Source organism: Phaenicophaeus curvirostris, chromosome Z (genome assembly GCF_032191515.1).
Source record: "Phaenicophaeus curvirostris isolate KB17595 chromosome Z, BPBGC_Pcur_1.0, whole genome shotgun sequence".
Classification (NCBI taxonomy): Eukaryota; Metazoa; Chordata; class Aves; order Cuculiformes; family Cuculidae; genus Phaenicophaeus; species Phaenicophaeus curvirostris.
In genome coordinates, this window is record NC_091431.1 from 18,324,221 (window position 1) to 18,340,844 (window position 16,624).

General features: G+C 41.1%; 1 protein-coding gene across 1 annotated transcript in view; it reads right to left on the minus strand.

Moving 5' to 3' along the window:
• Positions 1-283: 283 nt before the first annotated feature.
• The window catches only part of ADGRV1 (adhesion G protein-coupled receptor V1), a gene marked incomplete at its 5' end in the record, with an annotated part of 290,584 nt that continues 274,243 nt past the window's right edge, over positions 284-16,624 (minus strand). The window contains 3 exons of the mRNA XM_069880588.1: positions 284-871; positions 11,913-12,090; positions 14,028-14,219. Of these exons, the coding sequence (XP_069736689.1) occupies positions 753-871; positions 11,913-12,090; positions 14,028-14,219 (489 nt within the window). The remainder of the gene's footprint in view (positions 872-11,912; positions 12,091-14,027; positions 14,220-16,624) is intronic.

The following is a 16,624-nucleotide window of genomic DNA, read 5'->3' on the forward strand; positions in this document are numbered from 1 at the left end:
ACAGGGCTATCTGTGTAGCAGCCACAGAGATCAACAGAAAATTCAACTCTTTGCAACTCCCCCTGATTTCTGACTATGAGAAGAACGAGATAGTTTAATATTATGAAACCAGCTAGATAGAGCAGTCGACAGCATGCAGCTGCCTGTGCTTTCACTAGTCTCCTTCATCTCCCTTTCCCTCTTTTGGATCATTGCATATTTCATCATGTCACAATTTAAATTTCAAGCTCTCTGGCTTAGGATTGTGTCTTTATTTGATTTTGTAAAGTTCACCGAGTTAGGTATTCAGAAACCACTGTGAAGGGTACAGCTTAAGAAACTTAGAACAACTGCATAATTAAAAAGCTCTCCTGTCCACTGGACTGTCTGCATCATATTCCAGCTCCATAAGCAGAAATAACAGGCGTGTTTGTATCAAACAGACTCTCTTACTTTTATTAATCAGTGTTAGATATACAGGTTAATTAAAAAAGCTACACTTTGGGAAATATGTCATCTAGCTACAAGATAGAAATCTAGGCTGATTGCCATGGTATCTATTGATGCTCAGCCACTGTAAAAAATTAGCAGTTTATTTTCTGATATACAAAACCTCAAGCAAACTTTCCTTGTTAAACATTCAGTAAAGTTCACAGCATTCTACTACACAGCTTCACATAGTGTTTTAGTGCAAAAGGAAGTACAAATATAAAAATACCGAGGCTTGAATTAAAAAAAAAAAAAAACAACAAAAACCCAAGCAAGCCCTGGAGTTAGAGGTGAGTGTCTGCTATGGGTATTCTTCTCAACTCCACGATCTGGGAGTTAGCCATGCTGCCACCGTCCTGGCTGCCATGACAAGATTCATTATCGCTGATGCTGAGACCTGCACCTGAAACAACGAAATAAACAAAAGATAGAACAAGTAAGTATGAAATCCCAAGACAGAAATGGTGATATTAAGTCCTGTCCTATTTTATTCTGGTTATTGAAATGCCTTCCTACCCCGCAACAATGTGGCAAGTTTCCCTTTACTAGTTTACATTTCAGAATCCACAGATTATAACATTATCTGAAGCAGTTTTGTACCATCCAGATAGGCTTTTTCATAACTCCACTGTCAGTCACTTTATTTGTTTCAGTAAATGTTACAATAGCTATTCAGAGGTTGCCTTGAAATCACAGGAACATAAATCAAGGCCTGGCTTAGGCTGGGTTCATGGTCTGGCTGTTGCAGCCTGGTATTTCCAAGGATTTCTTCATGAAGAATTGATTTCTAATAATACAATTTCCCCTGTTAAACTATAATTCCAGCTGTTTTAATAGGACTGTAATTTCAACATGAGAAAAGACGCTGACTAAGTATTCTTTAAAGCCACATTTGGCAGAAGCTGGTGTATTGTGTTTTTCTTCTGCTGTGAGAGAATACTAGACTTTGGCCCACGGAAACTTCCAAAACATGTCTGGAAGAGACCTCAGGAGGCCACCTTCTCCATCCTTTTGTCACAGGAGTTTTGCTAGCTTGTTGCTTCCTTGTTATTTTCTTAGGGTCTGGGTTCTTTAGAGGTGGAGAGGATTGGAGCTGATTAGTGTGAAGGCACATAATCCTGCACTAGGTTTTATGAAATGTGTATTTTTTTCAGACCACTTCTCCACACATCAGTTGCAACTATAAACTTCAGTGAGTTTTCAGCTCCTTTCTTTGAGTTGCAGAGGTCTTGTAGGATTTAGTGTGTCTAGGTTTTAAATTTGTGGAGAACTGCACACAAGTGTAATTAGGCAGGGTAGTTTCAAGACAGACTAATTTCAGGCATGGTCTTACAGTGATGCCACTTACAAATAACCAGGGCAGTTATTCATTTTTGGCAGAAGTAAATCTGTAACTACACGCAGTTCAAGGCAGTTGTAAAGGAATGATATTTGGCTCAAAAATCCCTGAACGGGGTATGACGGGAGAGGCACTGATATGTGTTTTCATACTAAAAAATATGTTCAGGACTTTCTAATAGTTGTACAGTGCATATTCTATTTCTGCCTCAGCTGACATTCCAGGATTTGGCTTGTTTGGCAAAAGACAAGATAAGGATCATTTACTTTTGTGGAGTTACGTCATCATTCTCTATGCCCTCTATTGTTCTACTTTTACAAAGTTTTTCCATAGCATCCTTCCCTTCCACCACCCTGCAAGTAGAAAAGAGGCATAAAAAAGAGGGCAGCAGTGGGATGCTCCTTTGCTGAGGGATGTCTGGCTGCAGTCTTGAATACAGAGCTTGGTTCAGAGAATCTGAGCAGAAGAACCTGCAGGACTAGGCAGGCTTTCCTACAGGGTCTGAAAGAAGTCCTGGTAAAGGCCAAACTTAGGTGCAGCGCTGCATAAACTCAGCCCTACTACATCCAGGAGAAAAGTGGGGTTTTCTGCACCATGATCCTTCTTATGCCTCGTACTGGTGTTCAGGTCACAGAATAAACATGCAGTCATTGACATCTGCTCAGGAAGTTTTGTTCACGGGTCTGTATGATCCAAGATCCTGAGAGACCAGCAATTACTGTCAGGGTATGACATTAGTAAAAATCCATTAATGTGTACCATAATAAAGACAAGAAGATCAGGCTCTGAATCATTAAATACTTGTTTATAAGAGTACTTAAGATGATTAAGCCAATCTTGCTGATTTAAATTTAAATGCATATTTAAACTTTTTTTTGAATCATGCTCCTAATAAAAAGCTGCTTGTAAGTCCTGGGAAAAACAGCAATTGCACAAGCAAGTTATTTGTTTTTTTCTTATCTTCTCTAAAACTGTTTGTTTTAGAAAGGAAACATGAGTGTAATAGAGAAGATAAATCAGACTGCTGTGTTTACCATTTGGGGACAGCAGAACAAGGTAATAACATCAAAGTAAATAAAATACTTTGAATGGGGAAACAAAGCAATACTTCTTTTGTAGCATCACTAAGTTATAGCAAATCACTTGATACTTTTTTTTTAGACTGAAGATCGTCCACACCTCAAAATGGGAAAAAAACTAATTATTGAAAATATTACATGAATTTATCATCCCAGGTCCAGATTTTAAGGTGAACACTGACTTTTGGGGTTAGAAAGACATTTATCTTACTGGTGACTATATTGCAATTATTCAACATGGGGTTCCTTGAAGATATTTGTGCTGGTCACTATAAAAAGATTGGATATTGGTCTAATATTGTATTAAAGTATGTATATTATTGAATGTCACACACACACATGCTTTGTACAAAGTAAGAGGAGGTATTTTGTTATGAAGGATCTCATGAGGACCTTGGTAAACCAGAGGCTGAAGCAGGCTACTTTGGGTTTACAAGGGCCTTGTTCTGATGATGATGCAAAGACAAACTATGTAAGACCTGTTCCTTTTTAGGAGTGAGAGCTGAAATGTAACCAGGGCACCAGCTTACCAAACAGTCAGCAGACCAGGAAGGGTACAACTGTTTAAAATGCCACAGTTCTAGAGAGTCTTTGGTCCAGTTTGGTCCCAGATTAGGGCAGAATTTAAACACAATAAGATAAAAAAAACTACGTAAAAAAAATATATGTTAGATTTGGATGGTGGGTGTGTAGCAGGGATTATTACTTTTCTTCAGTTGGTGAAGCAATTATTTTAAGAAAAGGATAGAGAAAAATAAGGCCTTTCTTCTTTTCTTTTTGTGTTGAAGGACTAGTTAGAAACTGGAAAGTCACTGCTTCTTGGCAAACCCAATGAGATCCCTCCAGTGACATCTACTGGTGGAAGGACTTCTCCAGAGTGCTCCTTGTGCCCTTGAACACCAGCGTTATCATCTGCTTGTTCAGATAATTCACAAATCCAGAAAACATTTTAAGGGAGGCAAGGTTTGTTTTGTAATTACTGTAGTAGTATCTCTGGGGAGACTTCTCTTGTAAGCACTTCCATCTTGGCTTCTGAATCAATCATGACTTATATTGTGTGTGCAAGACAAAATTAGGTAGACATGAACTCAATGATCTTAAAGGTCTTTTCCAACACAAACAATTCTGTGGTTCTGTGTAACTTTAATTATTCTTCCAGGGGGTTTCTTTACAGAATTGACACCAACAGACATCCAGACTTCTATGAATAAAGTTCAGATTGAATAAAATGCTTTGTCGTGTTCAACAGCCAATGGGTAGCCTAGTTGTGAGCAATCACAAATGAGACATTTAATGAATATGCAAACTGGCTACACTTCCTTCCTTTTTCATGTGAAGCGAGCCCTTCAAAATGGAAATGATGCCAGCTGACAAGGCAGGGTACAAATCTGGCACTTTGTCACCATCTACAATTTATCTGCCCTGTGACAGACAGCCTCCAGGATGTTGCACGGAACGCCTTTAAGAATTAGAAATTTCAAATGCTTCCTGTAGTTCAGGATGCCCAACAGGAGATGCTTAATTCTCAAACCAGACACCTATAGTGTTAACACCACAGTTTAAAAAATGCTGACTTTGGAACCCTAGAAGTGTTGGATTAAAAATTATGTGGTTTATAGCACATCATTATTGTAATTGGTACATTTGTGTGAGGTTTTTAACTTGTGCAGTTGATTTTCCCAGGTATTCTTTGTGTAGAATATTTATTTAGGATTTATCACATATTAAGAGCAAAAATATACTGAGATGTAGATGTAGCAATATTCTCCATTGATAATTCCAATATATATTTGGGAAGTACCATGTGTTGGACTGGTATTCTCCTCTGTAACCTATAAATGTCTTTGCAAACAACTTCCTACAGGTGTAGGTCACCAATGAGTACTGGAGGTGTTTGGGCCATTCTCAAAGGCTTTGCTGTGTTTTGCATTCACATCTCACCGAAAAGAAGGGAATTGATTCAGTTTTGCACAACATAGGAGCTGGGGGACAAGAGCATTTGTAGGAGATGGGAATATGGATGAAAGCTCAGAGACCAGTATCATAGAATCACAGAATCATAGAATCATAGACTGGTTTGGGTTGGAAGGAACAACGAAGTCCACGAAGTTCCAAATCCCTTGCCATGGGCAGGGACACCTCCCACTGGATCAGGTTGCTCAAAGCCCCATCTAACCTGGATGCGAGTCCAGAGAAGAGCAACGAAGCTGGTGGAGGGGCTGGAGAACAAGCCTTATAAGGAGCGGCTGAGAGAGCTGGGGTTGTTTAGCCTGGAGAAGAGGAGGCTGAGGGGAGACCTCATTGCTCTCTACAACTACCTGAAAGGAGGTTGTGGGGAGGAGGGTGCTGGCCTTTTCTCCCAAGTGACAGGGGACAGGATGAGAGGGAATGGCCTCAAGCTCCACCGGGGGAGGTTCAGGCTGAACATTAGGAAAATTTTTTTCGCAGAAAGGGTCATTGGGCACTTGCAGAGGTTGCCCAGGGAGGTGGTTGAGTCATCTTCCCTGGAGGTGTTTAAGGCACGGGAGGATGAGGTGCTGAGGGGCATGGTTTAGTGCTTGGTAGGTAGGAATGGTTGAACTCAATGATTCGATGGGTCATTTCCAACCTGGTGATTCTATGATTCTATGAACCTGGCCTGGAACACCTCTAGGGATGGGGCAGCCATGACTTCTTTGGGCAACTTGGGCCAGGGCCTCCCCACTCTCCCACAAAAACATTTCTTCCTAATGTGCATTTATGGTGCTTATGCTTTAGAAGTAAGCTACTTTGAGAAAGATTCCTTCTTCTTTTAACCTGTTGGATCCCTTTTTAACTCCCCAACTGTAACCAAAGCAGAAGTCCTTAGGAAATTTGGTTATACTGGGCTTTAGCCTCAAAGGTGGCACAATACATCTCCATGACAATCTGAAGGTCATTAGTCTTTTTAAATTGTCTATCAACATAAATCCTGCACAAAAAAAATCTGAAGAAAATTGGGATCTGGTTCAAAATGACAGCACTTTTAAAGTTAATAAATGCAATTAATGAAAACTAATTGGTAAATAATTGTCTCTTTCAGTAGAAGCTAAGCTGCTGATTCATTATAAAAAACATCGAATAGACTCATAGAATGGTTTGAGTTGGAAGGCACCTTAAAGATCACCTAATTCCATCCCCCTGCCATGGGCAGGGACATGTCCCACTAGATCAGGCTGCCCAAGGCCCCATCCAACCTGGCATCTACAACTTCCTTGGGCAACCTGTGCCAGTGCCTCACTACCCTCACGGCGAAGAATTTCCTCCTTGGGTCTAGTGTAAATCTGACCCTCTCCAATTTATAGCCATTCCTAATAGCCATTCCTATCACTACCTGCTTCTGTAAAAAGTCCTTCCCCAGCTTTCCTGCAGCCCACTTCAGGTACTGGGAGCCCACTCCCAGTGTGTCTTCAGAACCTTCTCTTCTCTAGGCTGAGTCAGCCCAACTCTCTCAGCCTGCCCTCATAGAAAAGGTGCTCCAGCCCTCTGATTATCCTTGTAGACCTCCTCAGAACTGTTCCAACAGTTCCATATCCTTCTTACGTTCAGGATTCCAGAACTGGACACAATACTCCAGATGAGGTGTCACAAGAGAGGAATAGAGGGTCAGAAATCCCTTCCTTACCCTGCTGGCATGCTTCTTTTGATGCAGCCCAGCATACGGTTGGCCTACTGGGCTGCAAGCACACACTGCTGCCTTGTGTCGAGCTTCTCATAAACCAGCACCCCCAAGTCCTTCTCTGCAGGGCAGCTCTCAATCATTTATTTTACCCCCTATCCTGTACTGAAACTGCGGATTGCTCCAACTCAGCTGTAGGACCTTGCACTTGGTCTTGTTGAACCTCATAAGGTTCTCACAGCCCCACTTCTCCAGCCTGTCCAGGTACCTCTGGATGACATTCCATCCCTTCAGTGTGGCAACTGCACCACTCAGCTTGGTGTCATCTGTAAATTTGCTGAGAGTGCACTCGATCTCACCGTCTATATCATTGATGAAGATATTAAACAGCACTGGAACCAGTACAGACCCCGGAGGGACACCACTTGTAATGGAATAAAAACCATAAATGAAATATGATACAAAAATAATGTAAGTCATAATCATAAACATAAAATAAAAAGGTTTTAAAACCTATCAATGTATAGGATATGTCCCTAAATTAGTATTTCTTGTGATAAAATTGTTCTGCAAATTCCTTCACATAAAATGTCTTAGAGTTGGTTGGCCTACCATAAGATTTCCACAGTGTAAGAGATGAGGTGATACAGAGACAACAGTAAATCCTAACTATATATTGCTGTATGGACATAAGCGTATTTAATGGAAAGGAGGAATTCATTGATAAGGCATTCAGAGACCATGGCTTTATGATATACAAAGTCTAGCTTTTGCATTTATTGCACCAAACAAAAAATTCTGTGTCCATATGATGCAAAACTTGCATAAAGCTAGCATAAAAGCTGGCTAAGAAACAACACATTGTTGTCCACTTAATTTTCTGGAAATGCAGTTGTGTGCCTTCATCTGACCTAGTCTGTATTTCAGGTTAATCTGTAATTAGGTCCAGCATTAATGATTATGGAACCCAGGGCTAAGTGCATAGTTCTACAACACTTTTCTTTAGCAATAAGGCCAAGTGTGCCAATGCATCTATTTGTGGAGCTGCACATGACTAAACTGCTGCAAATTAAAGAATAGAGTTGTGCAGTGGGGGTTTTGTTCAATTTTTCTTAACCAGTCGTCCTTTATTTCTGCCACTAAGAGCGTCCACCTGCAGTAAGAGGGTGGGGCAGGAGGACAGCGATGAGATTTTAGCTTGGCTGCAATTATACCTTTATTCTTGCTGATCCTGGCTGCCAGATTAAAGCTTGCAGCTCCAGACAGTGAGCATAAATTAAAGCAACCTTCAGACAGCTCCATACTGCATAAGCAGAAAGGACAGATGAAGTGCAAAAGGGCATAAAGACATTTCTGTATATTCCTCTGCTAATCAGTGCTGATTCACAGCCAACTTTCATTAGGAGCTAATATTTTAGCACAGCTGAGACTGTGTTTGGTTATAGATTGACACTTTTAGGGAATGACAGATAATGGAGGTTTCTGTTTCTGCTTATCAGACTTAAAGCTCAAGCAATAGCTGGGCAAGCATTTCTCTGTACCTAAAAGTCACATCTCACAGTTTAGGAGTGATAAAAACAACTTCACAACACCTCTTCCCTCTTCTCTTAGGAATTTGTCTTCTTAAGATGGAGAATTCTCAACATACTTAAACAAAGTTCAATTTAAAAAGGTTTGAGAAGTACTACTACAGACAAGAGCAAGGGAGCTAAAAGCTATCTCAGCTGCCCCTACACTTCAGCTATTTGGAGAAGAGGTGCTGGTCTTCTGGCTGCTGACATCCACTACTCTCTTGGAGCTGAAACTGGTGCTCAAAGTGCATCAAGCTGATATATCATGGCAAAGGGAAAGGAAGGAGAGGAAGAGGAAGTGGGAGAGAAGTCTGTAACCTGAGTTGTTGTGGTTTCATATGAGTACAAGCAATGACGCAAGAGAGGAAGAAGACACATGCTACCGGGAGGGAGGAGATGTGCTCCTTTCAGTGCCTGCTAGCTTAACAGTATCAGGAAATCCCTGTCAGACTACAGCTCAGTGAATACTTTAGCAGCATAAGCCCATGCTGCCAAACAGAGAAAAAATCCCACTTTCCACCACCACATCTCCCTTTTTATTGCTTCCACAAAGTTTCCTCCCTCATGCCATTGGGACAACCTTCACTCTTTGGCCATACACTGAACTGGGCTGCAGAGCATGTCTGGATTAAAATAATAAACCAGATACAATTTCTAGTTACAGAAAAGCTCATGGTGGGTTTTTTTGTTTATAGTATGCATTGAGCTACAGCTTGTACCTAGAGCAATAGCTGATAAAGATTTACTTCGGTGGTTAAAGCAACTCTAACCTCCACACAGCATCCTCAGTTTGTCTTGTTTAATTGTTGTGTGTGGCACTGGAGACAGATGGGACAACTAGTTTGGCTTAGAAATACTTTTTTTTCACCCCTATAGTGTTACTAAGGTCACAGTTTGGACACATAAATAAGCATTGGGGTAAAATGGACAGGTACTACTTGAACCAGTAATGCAAACAAAAATATTTTTCTCCAGATGTGGCAGGCAATCTCTGATTCAAGTCACATCAATACAAAGGTCTCATAAGAACAAATGATAATAAAATATTACTCATGGGCACAAAAATAAAAATTAGGCAAAATAATCAAAACCTGACTCTAGACCTATTTCTTTTAGAAGGAAAATTAACTAAGGACGGAGCCTGAAGTTTTATTAGAAAATCATTAAATGCTAAAGTTGTGGTGAATTATATTAACCATGAATTTTAACCATGGCTGTTGACTAGATTGCTCTTCATGATTTAAAACTCAGTTTTCCACCATGTGTAGAGTTTACTGCAGAAAATAGGCTAAGTGATGTTAACTGAGCTGCTTTAGCAGCAAACACTGTATGCAATGATGGAAGCGTGGATGTGAATCGCTTCATACCATAACAAACTATGAATAACATGGTTTCCCTCAAAATATTCAGGAATTAATAAGAAAGTAAAAGGTACCTTCTTAGAAACTTTAAAAAAAGGTTTGTAACTGTAAACTTTTGCGCCTAGATTTGGAAGTGTTGCATGAGATCTTTAACTGCATAACAAAGTGGAAGTAGTCTGCAAAATACTCAGGAAAATTAATAGGTACATACAAATTTTGAGAAAATCTTTGTAAAAATTTATATTTCTTAGCAGTAGGCCAGCTATTAATCATCCAGTTATCTTCATTAATAGAAGAGTTTTCAGCAATGGAATTTGACTTCGGACATAAAGTATTATGAATATACTAAATCACAGATTCACAGAGTGGTTTGGTTAGGAGAGACCTTAAAGATCATCCAGTTCCAACCCCTCTGCCATGAGCAAGGATACCTCCCACTGGACCAGGCTACTCAAAGCCCCATCCTTGAACACTTTCAGGGATGGGGCAGCAACGACTTCTCTGGGCAGCCTGGGCCAGTGTCTCACCACATTCATAGGAAAACATTTCTTCTTAAGTTCTCATCTAAATCTCACCTCCTTCGGCTTAAAACCATTCCCTCTTTTCCTATCCCAGCACTCTCTAATAAAGAGCCCCTTTCCAGCTTTTCTATAGCCCCTTTCAAGCTTTCCTATAGTCCCTTTCAGTACTGGAAGCTGCTATAAGGCCCCTCCCAGCCTTCTTTTCTCCAGGCTGAACAAACCAGCTCTCTCAGCCTGGCCTCATATGAGAGGGGCCCCTTGGATCATCTTCATGGTTTCCTCTGGACTTGCTCTAACAGATCCATATCCTTTTACAGCATAAATTAGACTACTCCTTCATTAGCAGCATTCATAGACTTCCAACCAGTTTTATTTTCCTTGGTGTCAGTGAATTGAATGTACTCTTGAAACTGTTGGTGCCAGAGCACTTAATATGCTGATGTCACCAGTGCCTCTCTATTGTCTCTTGAAAGGCTCGATGGTACCCCAAAGATCATCCAGGTCACCTCCTACCGCCAAGCCAGTCCACTTGTGTTTCACCTGCTGCCTAGAGGACGGTGGCTTGGGTTAGTTTCTGCCAGCTCTTACCAAGCAGTGCTGCTTTGCCTTTGTGGTGGTTTTATCAGACATTCCCATGTTGACCTGTCTTTGAATCAGGTTTCACCTCATTTCTGCTACTTGTGGCCACGTCTGTCTATCTATTTATATCATCATTTGAATAACCTGAAGTTTCATTGGTGGAGTGGGTGAGAAGGCAGAAGACCTACGTGTAACTGAGGGCAAAGCCTGGGATCTTGAAGACTTGAACTCTAAGGCTGTTGAGAGAAATCTGATTACAAGTGTTTTGTTCTGTAGGTGGTGTTTGACTGTAGACACTTCAGTGGCCATCCCTGCTTCTGTCCCTCAGCAGCATGGTGAGCTTATCAGAGCTGGCTCTTGGGTTTGGGCAGATATCTATCTAGTTTATCTTTCCAGCATACACCATTTTTCAGGTGCAAATGTATTTTATATAAATATTTTGTCTTACACTTATTGGAAGAATCACTATTTAGGAAGTTATGTTGTTTCTCACAGATATAAATGTGATGTCCAACACACAAAAAAAACCCAAACCAAAAAAATACCCCAAGACTAACACTACATCTTGGGAAGCAAGACTGGGAGGACGGAGACAAAAAAGTGGTTATAGAACATGTTCTAGTCTGTCACAGTTAGACAAGGCTCAACACAATCGTTTCACCCAGTACAAGTAGACAGTTGTTCAAATATAGATGTTTTCTTACCCTGGGTCAGAAAATGTCAGCGTGCAAAAGTGAACAGTAAGTTCACAACAAATTTCTTGTGAAACCAAAGAAATTCTCAATGGAAGCTTTTCCGCTGTTGACTGAGGCTGATGGCAAAGAGATCCCAAAGATCAAGTCAGTGCTCAGGGGAACCCATTTTTTGTCAGCAGGAGATGTGAAAGCAAACCCAACAGAGATCCCCAATGGCCTTTCAGGGAATACTCTGCAGAACAGCTTTGGATACTGGCAGCATCATGTGCAGCCATGTGTCAGCTCAGAAGGGAATTGTTGAGAAGGTGATCTTAGTTGATTTTCTTAATGTGTTAAATAAAAAGAGTTACAGGCATAACCTCAGGGTTTCATTGGTTTCATTGGTTTTGTGTGTGTGTGCGTGTGTGTGTGTGTGAGATCTCATAAACACATATATAAAATAAAGATAGGCATTGTATACTGTATACATCAGTTATTTTAAATAGCCTGTACAATATTTTTCATGGAATAGCAGTCCAAGGCAAAACAATTTTACTTCAGATTTTTGCTGGCAATCAAATTATATTAATGGATCTCATTAATTGTATCTCATGGAATGGTGACACCAGTAGGGTGAAGAACAACATAACAACCTGTGAGGAACAAGGATAAGAGTCACTCACCAGTCTTTAAAGCAAATATTAGGTCATCAAACTCCTGTGACTCCTCATCAGCAACCAATGAGCTGGTACTAAATCCTCCAGAAGGGTGGAAAACATTGCCATTTTGTGGACTCTGCTTAAAGGCAGCACTAGCTTGACTAGCAGGCTGCAAGGATGCCCTCTCCCAGTCTGCAGGCACCTGCAAAGTGTAAAAAGACATAGAAATGCAGTAATCATGAAAATTACAGCCTAGAAATAGGAAACTACAACGAGAGCTGAACTCAAGACCAAAAGATTTTGGAAACAACTGTTCTGTCACTTCTATAGTAAACCAGGTAGTCTTGTTTATTTGTTTGTTTTAGATAAAATATATATGTAATTCAATTACAAGTCATTTAAACTTGTGCTTATTATGCCTGCCCTAGCTATGTCAAAAAATTATTGCTATTTCTGAAAATTTGCCTGTGGTATGGAGAACTTTAACATAAAGCACTGAAAGGTTCTGACTCACTCCTCTCTTATCACTGCTTCTTCCTCTGCTGGACCCTGCTTCTTCCTTCTATAGCCACTAATCACCATTACTTTCCATTACACGATCTGCAGCTGGGAATTGCTTCCCACATTCACCAAATAATATTTTAAAGTAATTTGCCAGTCTTGGAAGGTTCTAGTGTTTGTATACAGCCCCACAGTTTCAATATCAGCTTTGCTGTAATTCATCAGCCACTCCAGTTTAAGGAGTTGTTGCACAAAACATCAGAATTTCAGTTCACGAGAAAAAAAGGTGATTTTGAAAATTTATCTCCTCCTTAAATGTGATGAAAAGGCAAAATACTGAACTCTAAACCAATACATTTTAGGACAATCAAAATATATAATTCCTTCCCTCCCCTACCATACCTCTCACCTCCCTTTCCTCTCTCTCTCTCTCTCCCTCTCTCTCTCTCTCTCTCCCTCCCCTCCCCTCCTCTCCCCTCCTCTTTTATTCCCTTCTCTCCCCTCCTCTTTTATTCCCTTCTCTCCTCCTCCCTCCTCTCCTCTCCTCTCCTCTCCTCTCCTCTCCTCTCCTCTCCTCTCCTCTCCTCTCCTCTCCTCTCCTCTCCTCTCCTCTCCTCTCCTCTCCTCTCCTCTCCTCTCCTCTCCTCTCCTCTCCTCTCCTCTCCTCTCCTCTCCTCTCCTCTCCTCTCCTCTCCTCTCCTCTCCTCTCCTCTCCTCTCCTCTCCTCTCCTCTCCTCTCCTCTCCTCTCCTCTCCTCTCCTCTCCTCTCCTCTCCTCTCCTCTCCTCTCCTCTCCTCTCCTCTCCTCTCCTCTCCTCTCCTCTCCTCTCCTCTCCTCTCCTCTCCTCTCCTCTCCTCTCCTCTCCTCTCCTCTCCTCTCCTCTCCTCTCCTCTCCTCTCCTCTCCTCTCCTCTCCTCTCCTCTCCTCTCCTCTCCTCTCCTCTCCTCTCCTCTCCTCTCCTCTCCTCTCCTCTCCTCTCCTCTCCTCTCCTCTCCTCTCCTCTCCTCTCCTCTCCTCTCCTCTCCTCTCCTCTCCTCTCCTCTCCTCTCCTCTCCTCTCCTCTCCTCTCCTCTCCTCTCCTCTCCTCTCCTCTCCTCTCCTCTCCTCTCCTCTCCTCTCCTCTCCTCTCCTCTCCTCTCCTCTCCTCTTTTATTCCCTTCTCTCCTCCTTTATTCCCTCCTCTCCTCTTCTCTTCCATTCCACTGCATTCCAGTTTTATTCTAATTTTATTGTAGCCTAGTAAAATTTGCAAAAATTTGCACAGCATATCTTTGGAAAATTAAAGATTCATCTAAGACCTATAGTAAGCTGAAACTATAGGTAAGCTTAAAACTTTATATTTTGATTTCTTATGACCTACTTTTTACAACAATTAACCAGCCCCTATAGCAAACTGAAGACTCAAGTAGAAAAAGGGAAATTCTCTAGATGGGATGTTACCAGGGAATTGTAAATTCCAAGAATATTACCGTGGCTAAATTAACAATTTTTATGGTGAAAAAAAAAAGTAACAATTCCTGGCTCCTAAAAGCCAACCTATAATAACATCCCATTCCTATGTGTTACTCTTTAGTACTGACATTTATATCTCCAGGTACATTTTCAATACACAGAGTAATTACTACAAAGCAGTGTTACCTCCTCCATAGCACTGATGAGGTTCTGAGTGGACTTGCTGATCTCTCCACCTGCAGCTGGCAGACCACTCCCATGTGTGAAAAAAGCTGATCCTGGAGCTGTATGCCCATTCATGTCTACAGTGTAACTGGCTTTCACAGGACAGCACAGTTGGTTGTGCAGGATAAAATACACCACAAAGACATAAAGGCCCTGAAACAGAAAGAGAAAAAGAATGTCGGCATGTGAAATTCAGGGAGCTTTGATCAGAGTTTGAACACAGTCATGGAAAAGCCCTATATGCTGTAGCAGATGTCTTCTCTTACACCAGAGGTCTGTGCCTCAAAGGGCTGTAGCCAGTTTCTCTGGAAAATGAGAGCTGACATCATTGCCCATCATAGATCTGGAAGTTAAAAATAAATCCATACCCTGAGGCATCCAGCTAAGCACACAAACACACACATACACACAAACCCCAACCCAAAAGAGTCACTGAAAATGATTATTTGTTTGAACCCACATGGTGGCAAAGCAAAGCCAAGATCCCAACAACAACAAAGCCAACTCGAGTTTCACAGTTGTCATCATAGTGAAAATGTGGTTCAGGGCTGCCTTCACAACAGGATTTGGCTGCTGGCCCCTAGCCACAGCTCTTTATTTCCATACTGACCTGCTGCCTCTTTGCGTTTTTGCCCCAGTTTCAATCTCATGCAAACTGTACTCCTTCCGTCACAGACAGCAAGTTGTAACATAAATTAGATTCTCTATGATATCTCCTAATTCAGCACTGTGTTTCATTTGTGATGACTACAAAGGCTCTGCTGTATGCCTCTGCAGTTCTTCTTTAAAACTTGCTGGGTTTGACCTTTAGATTTAGCCAAGGAAAGTATTATAACCACGTCTTTTGTTTGCAAAGATATCCAGTGATTGAATTTCTGAATATGAAATCTGACTTTCTCTTTCTCTAATTCTTAAGCTGTACTAATACTGAGGGAAAATAATCCATTTCAGTTGATAAATCAACCAGTTCAGTAATTACTAAAGAAGAGGTGAACCAAAAGAGTACAGAAAGAATACTTTTGGATTCTTCCCAGTTGTTGAAATACAGTTATATTTGCACTGCGTTTTGTATTTCACATTCTCCTCTAGGCCCCTGAAACCAATTGTACTAAACAGAACAATTTATTGAAAAGGTACCCAATGGAATGAAAGCAATAATGGTGATTATAAATAGTAAGGAGTTTCATCTAATTATACCTGGGAATTCCTAATGGAAGGAATGCATGGGGACTGCAAATACCCAAGATAGGTGTTCGTTTCTAACTCTATAAAACAAGCAGCAGCACTTCATGATGCATAGATTAGTAATTTCTAATGCCAAAACTGTATGACAAAAGAGTCTAGTCCAAAGTGAACCAGAATAGAAGTTAATGGGATTCAATGGGATTTCATGCTCACCTTGAGGAAATACCCCCATACAGCTGCTATAAAGCTGTACAACTCCCTGTGTGCACTTTTTTAACAGCAAACTAACAAACAGCAGTGCTAAAACCAACTATTTTGAGAAAACATTTTCCTACTTTTCCAGATATTGTTTTTTGTCACAGGGACCCAGAGCAGTTAACTGAGAGGAGATTTCTTTGTGATACATGTAAGTAAATACATTCCAAAAAAGACTGATGCAAACACATGCTGCACTTAAGAGACACCAAAAGATGTCCTTTCATTGTATACACAATTCCAAGGACTCTGATGTAGGTCAAGCATAATGGGACTAGTAAATGGATTTCTTTTAATTTAAGTTGTTTAATGGATGTGAAAAGGATGAAAAAACCAAGAATAACAGATAACAGTGATGACACCGAATTCAGGGCAGCCTCCAGCATTTCAGTCTCTGAGGACAAACCACAAAAGTTGCACGCATGTTTCAAGTGGTTTTGTACTTTTCAAGCAAACCCAGTAGCTGAAAATGCTGCACAGCCCTGTCTTTCAGAATAGCAGGGACATCAGGCTTTGGTATGCAAGGCCCATGCAATGTCACTTTCCTTTGCAGCTCCAAGTGTGGACATTTGCTCTTCTAAAACAAATAAACATGGAATAAACTGCCACAATCATCCCCTTAATTCATTCTGGTGTCCTGATTTAACTTTCTGTGTGTTTCAGACAGTGCTGTTTCTGAGGAGCTATTGTTCTACCAGAATCACAGAAGAGCATTTTGACATCCAAAACATCCTTGCCACCACTCCTTCCTGCTGCAACCATTTCTACTCCTCATCATTATCCAGAAACACAGACCTTTGTCCTGAGCAGCAGGGGCCAGCATCCCTGAGATGTGTTGCCTTGTGTGGCTCTTACAGAGAGTTAAACCCAGCACTCCTGAGTAGGTTCTACATTTATGCAGAAATGGTGTTTGTGGATGGATGTCTCAGCCGGAAAAAAGATGGAACCTTCTTTGACTCATGTTGTTCTCCAAGCATAGAGTCTCAAGAAGACATGGTCTGTAGAGGTGAGTTCCTATGTGCCATTATTGTGGTTTTGTCTGAAGGATGAGAAGGGTTTTGTGGCCTTATTCTCACTACCCAGTGTCTCTATTAGAAACTGCCACAACTGAATTTTGG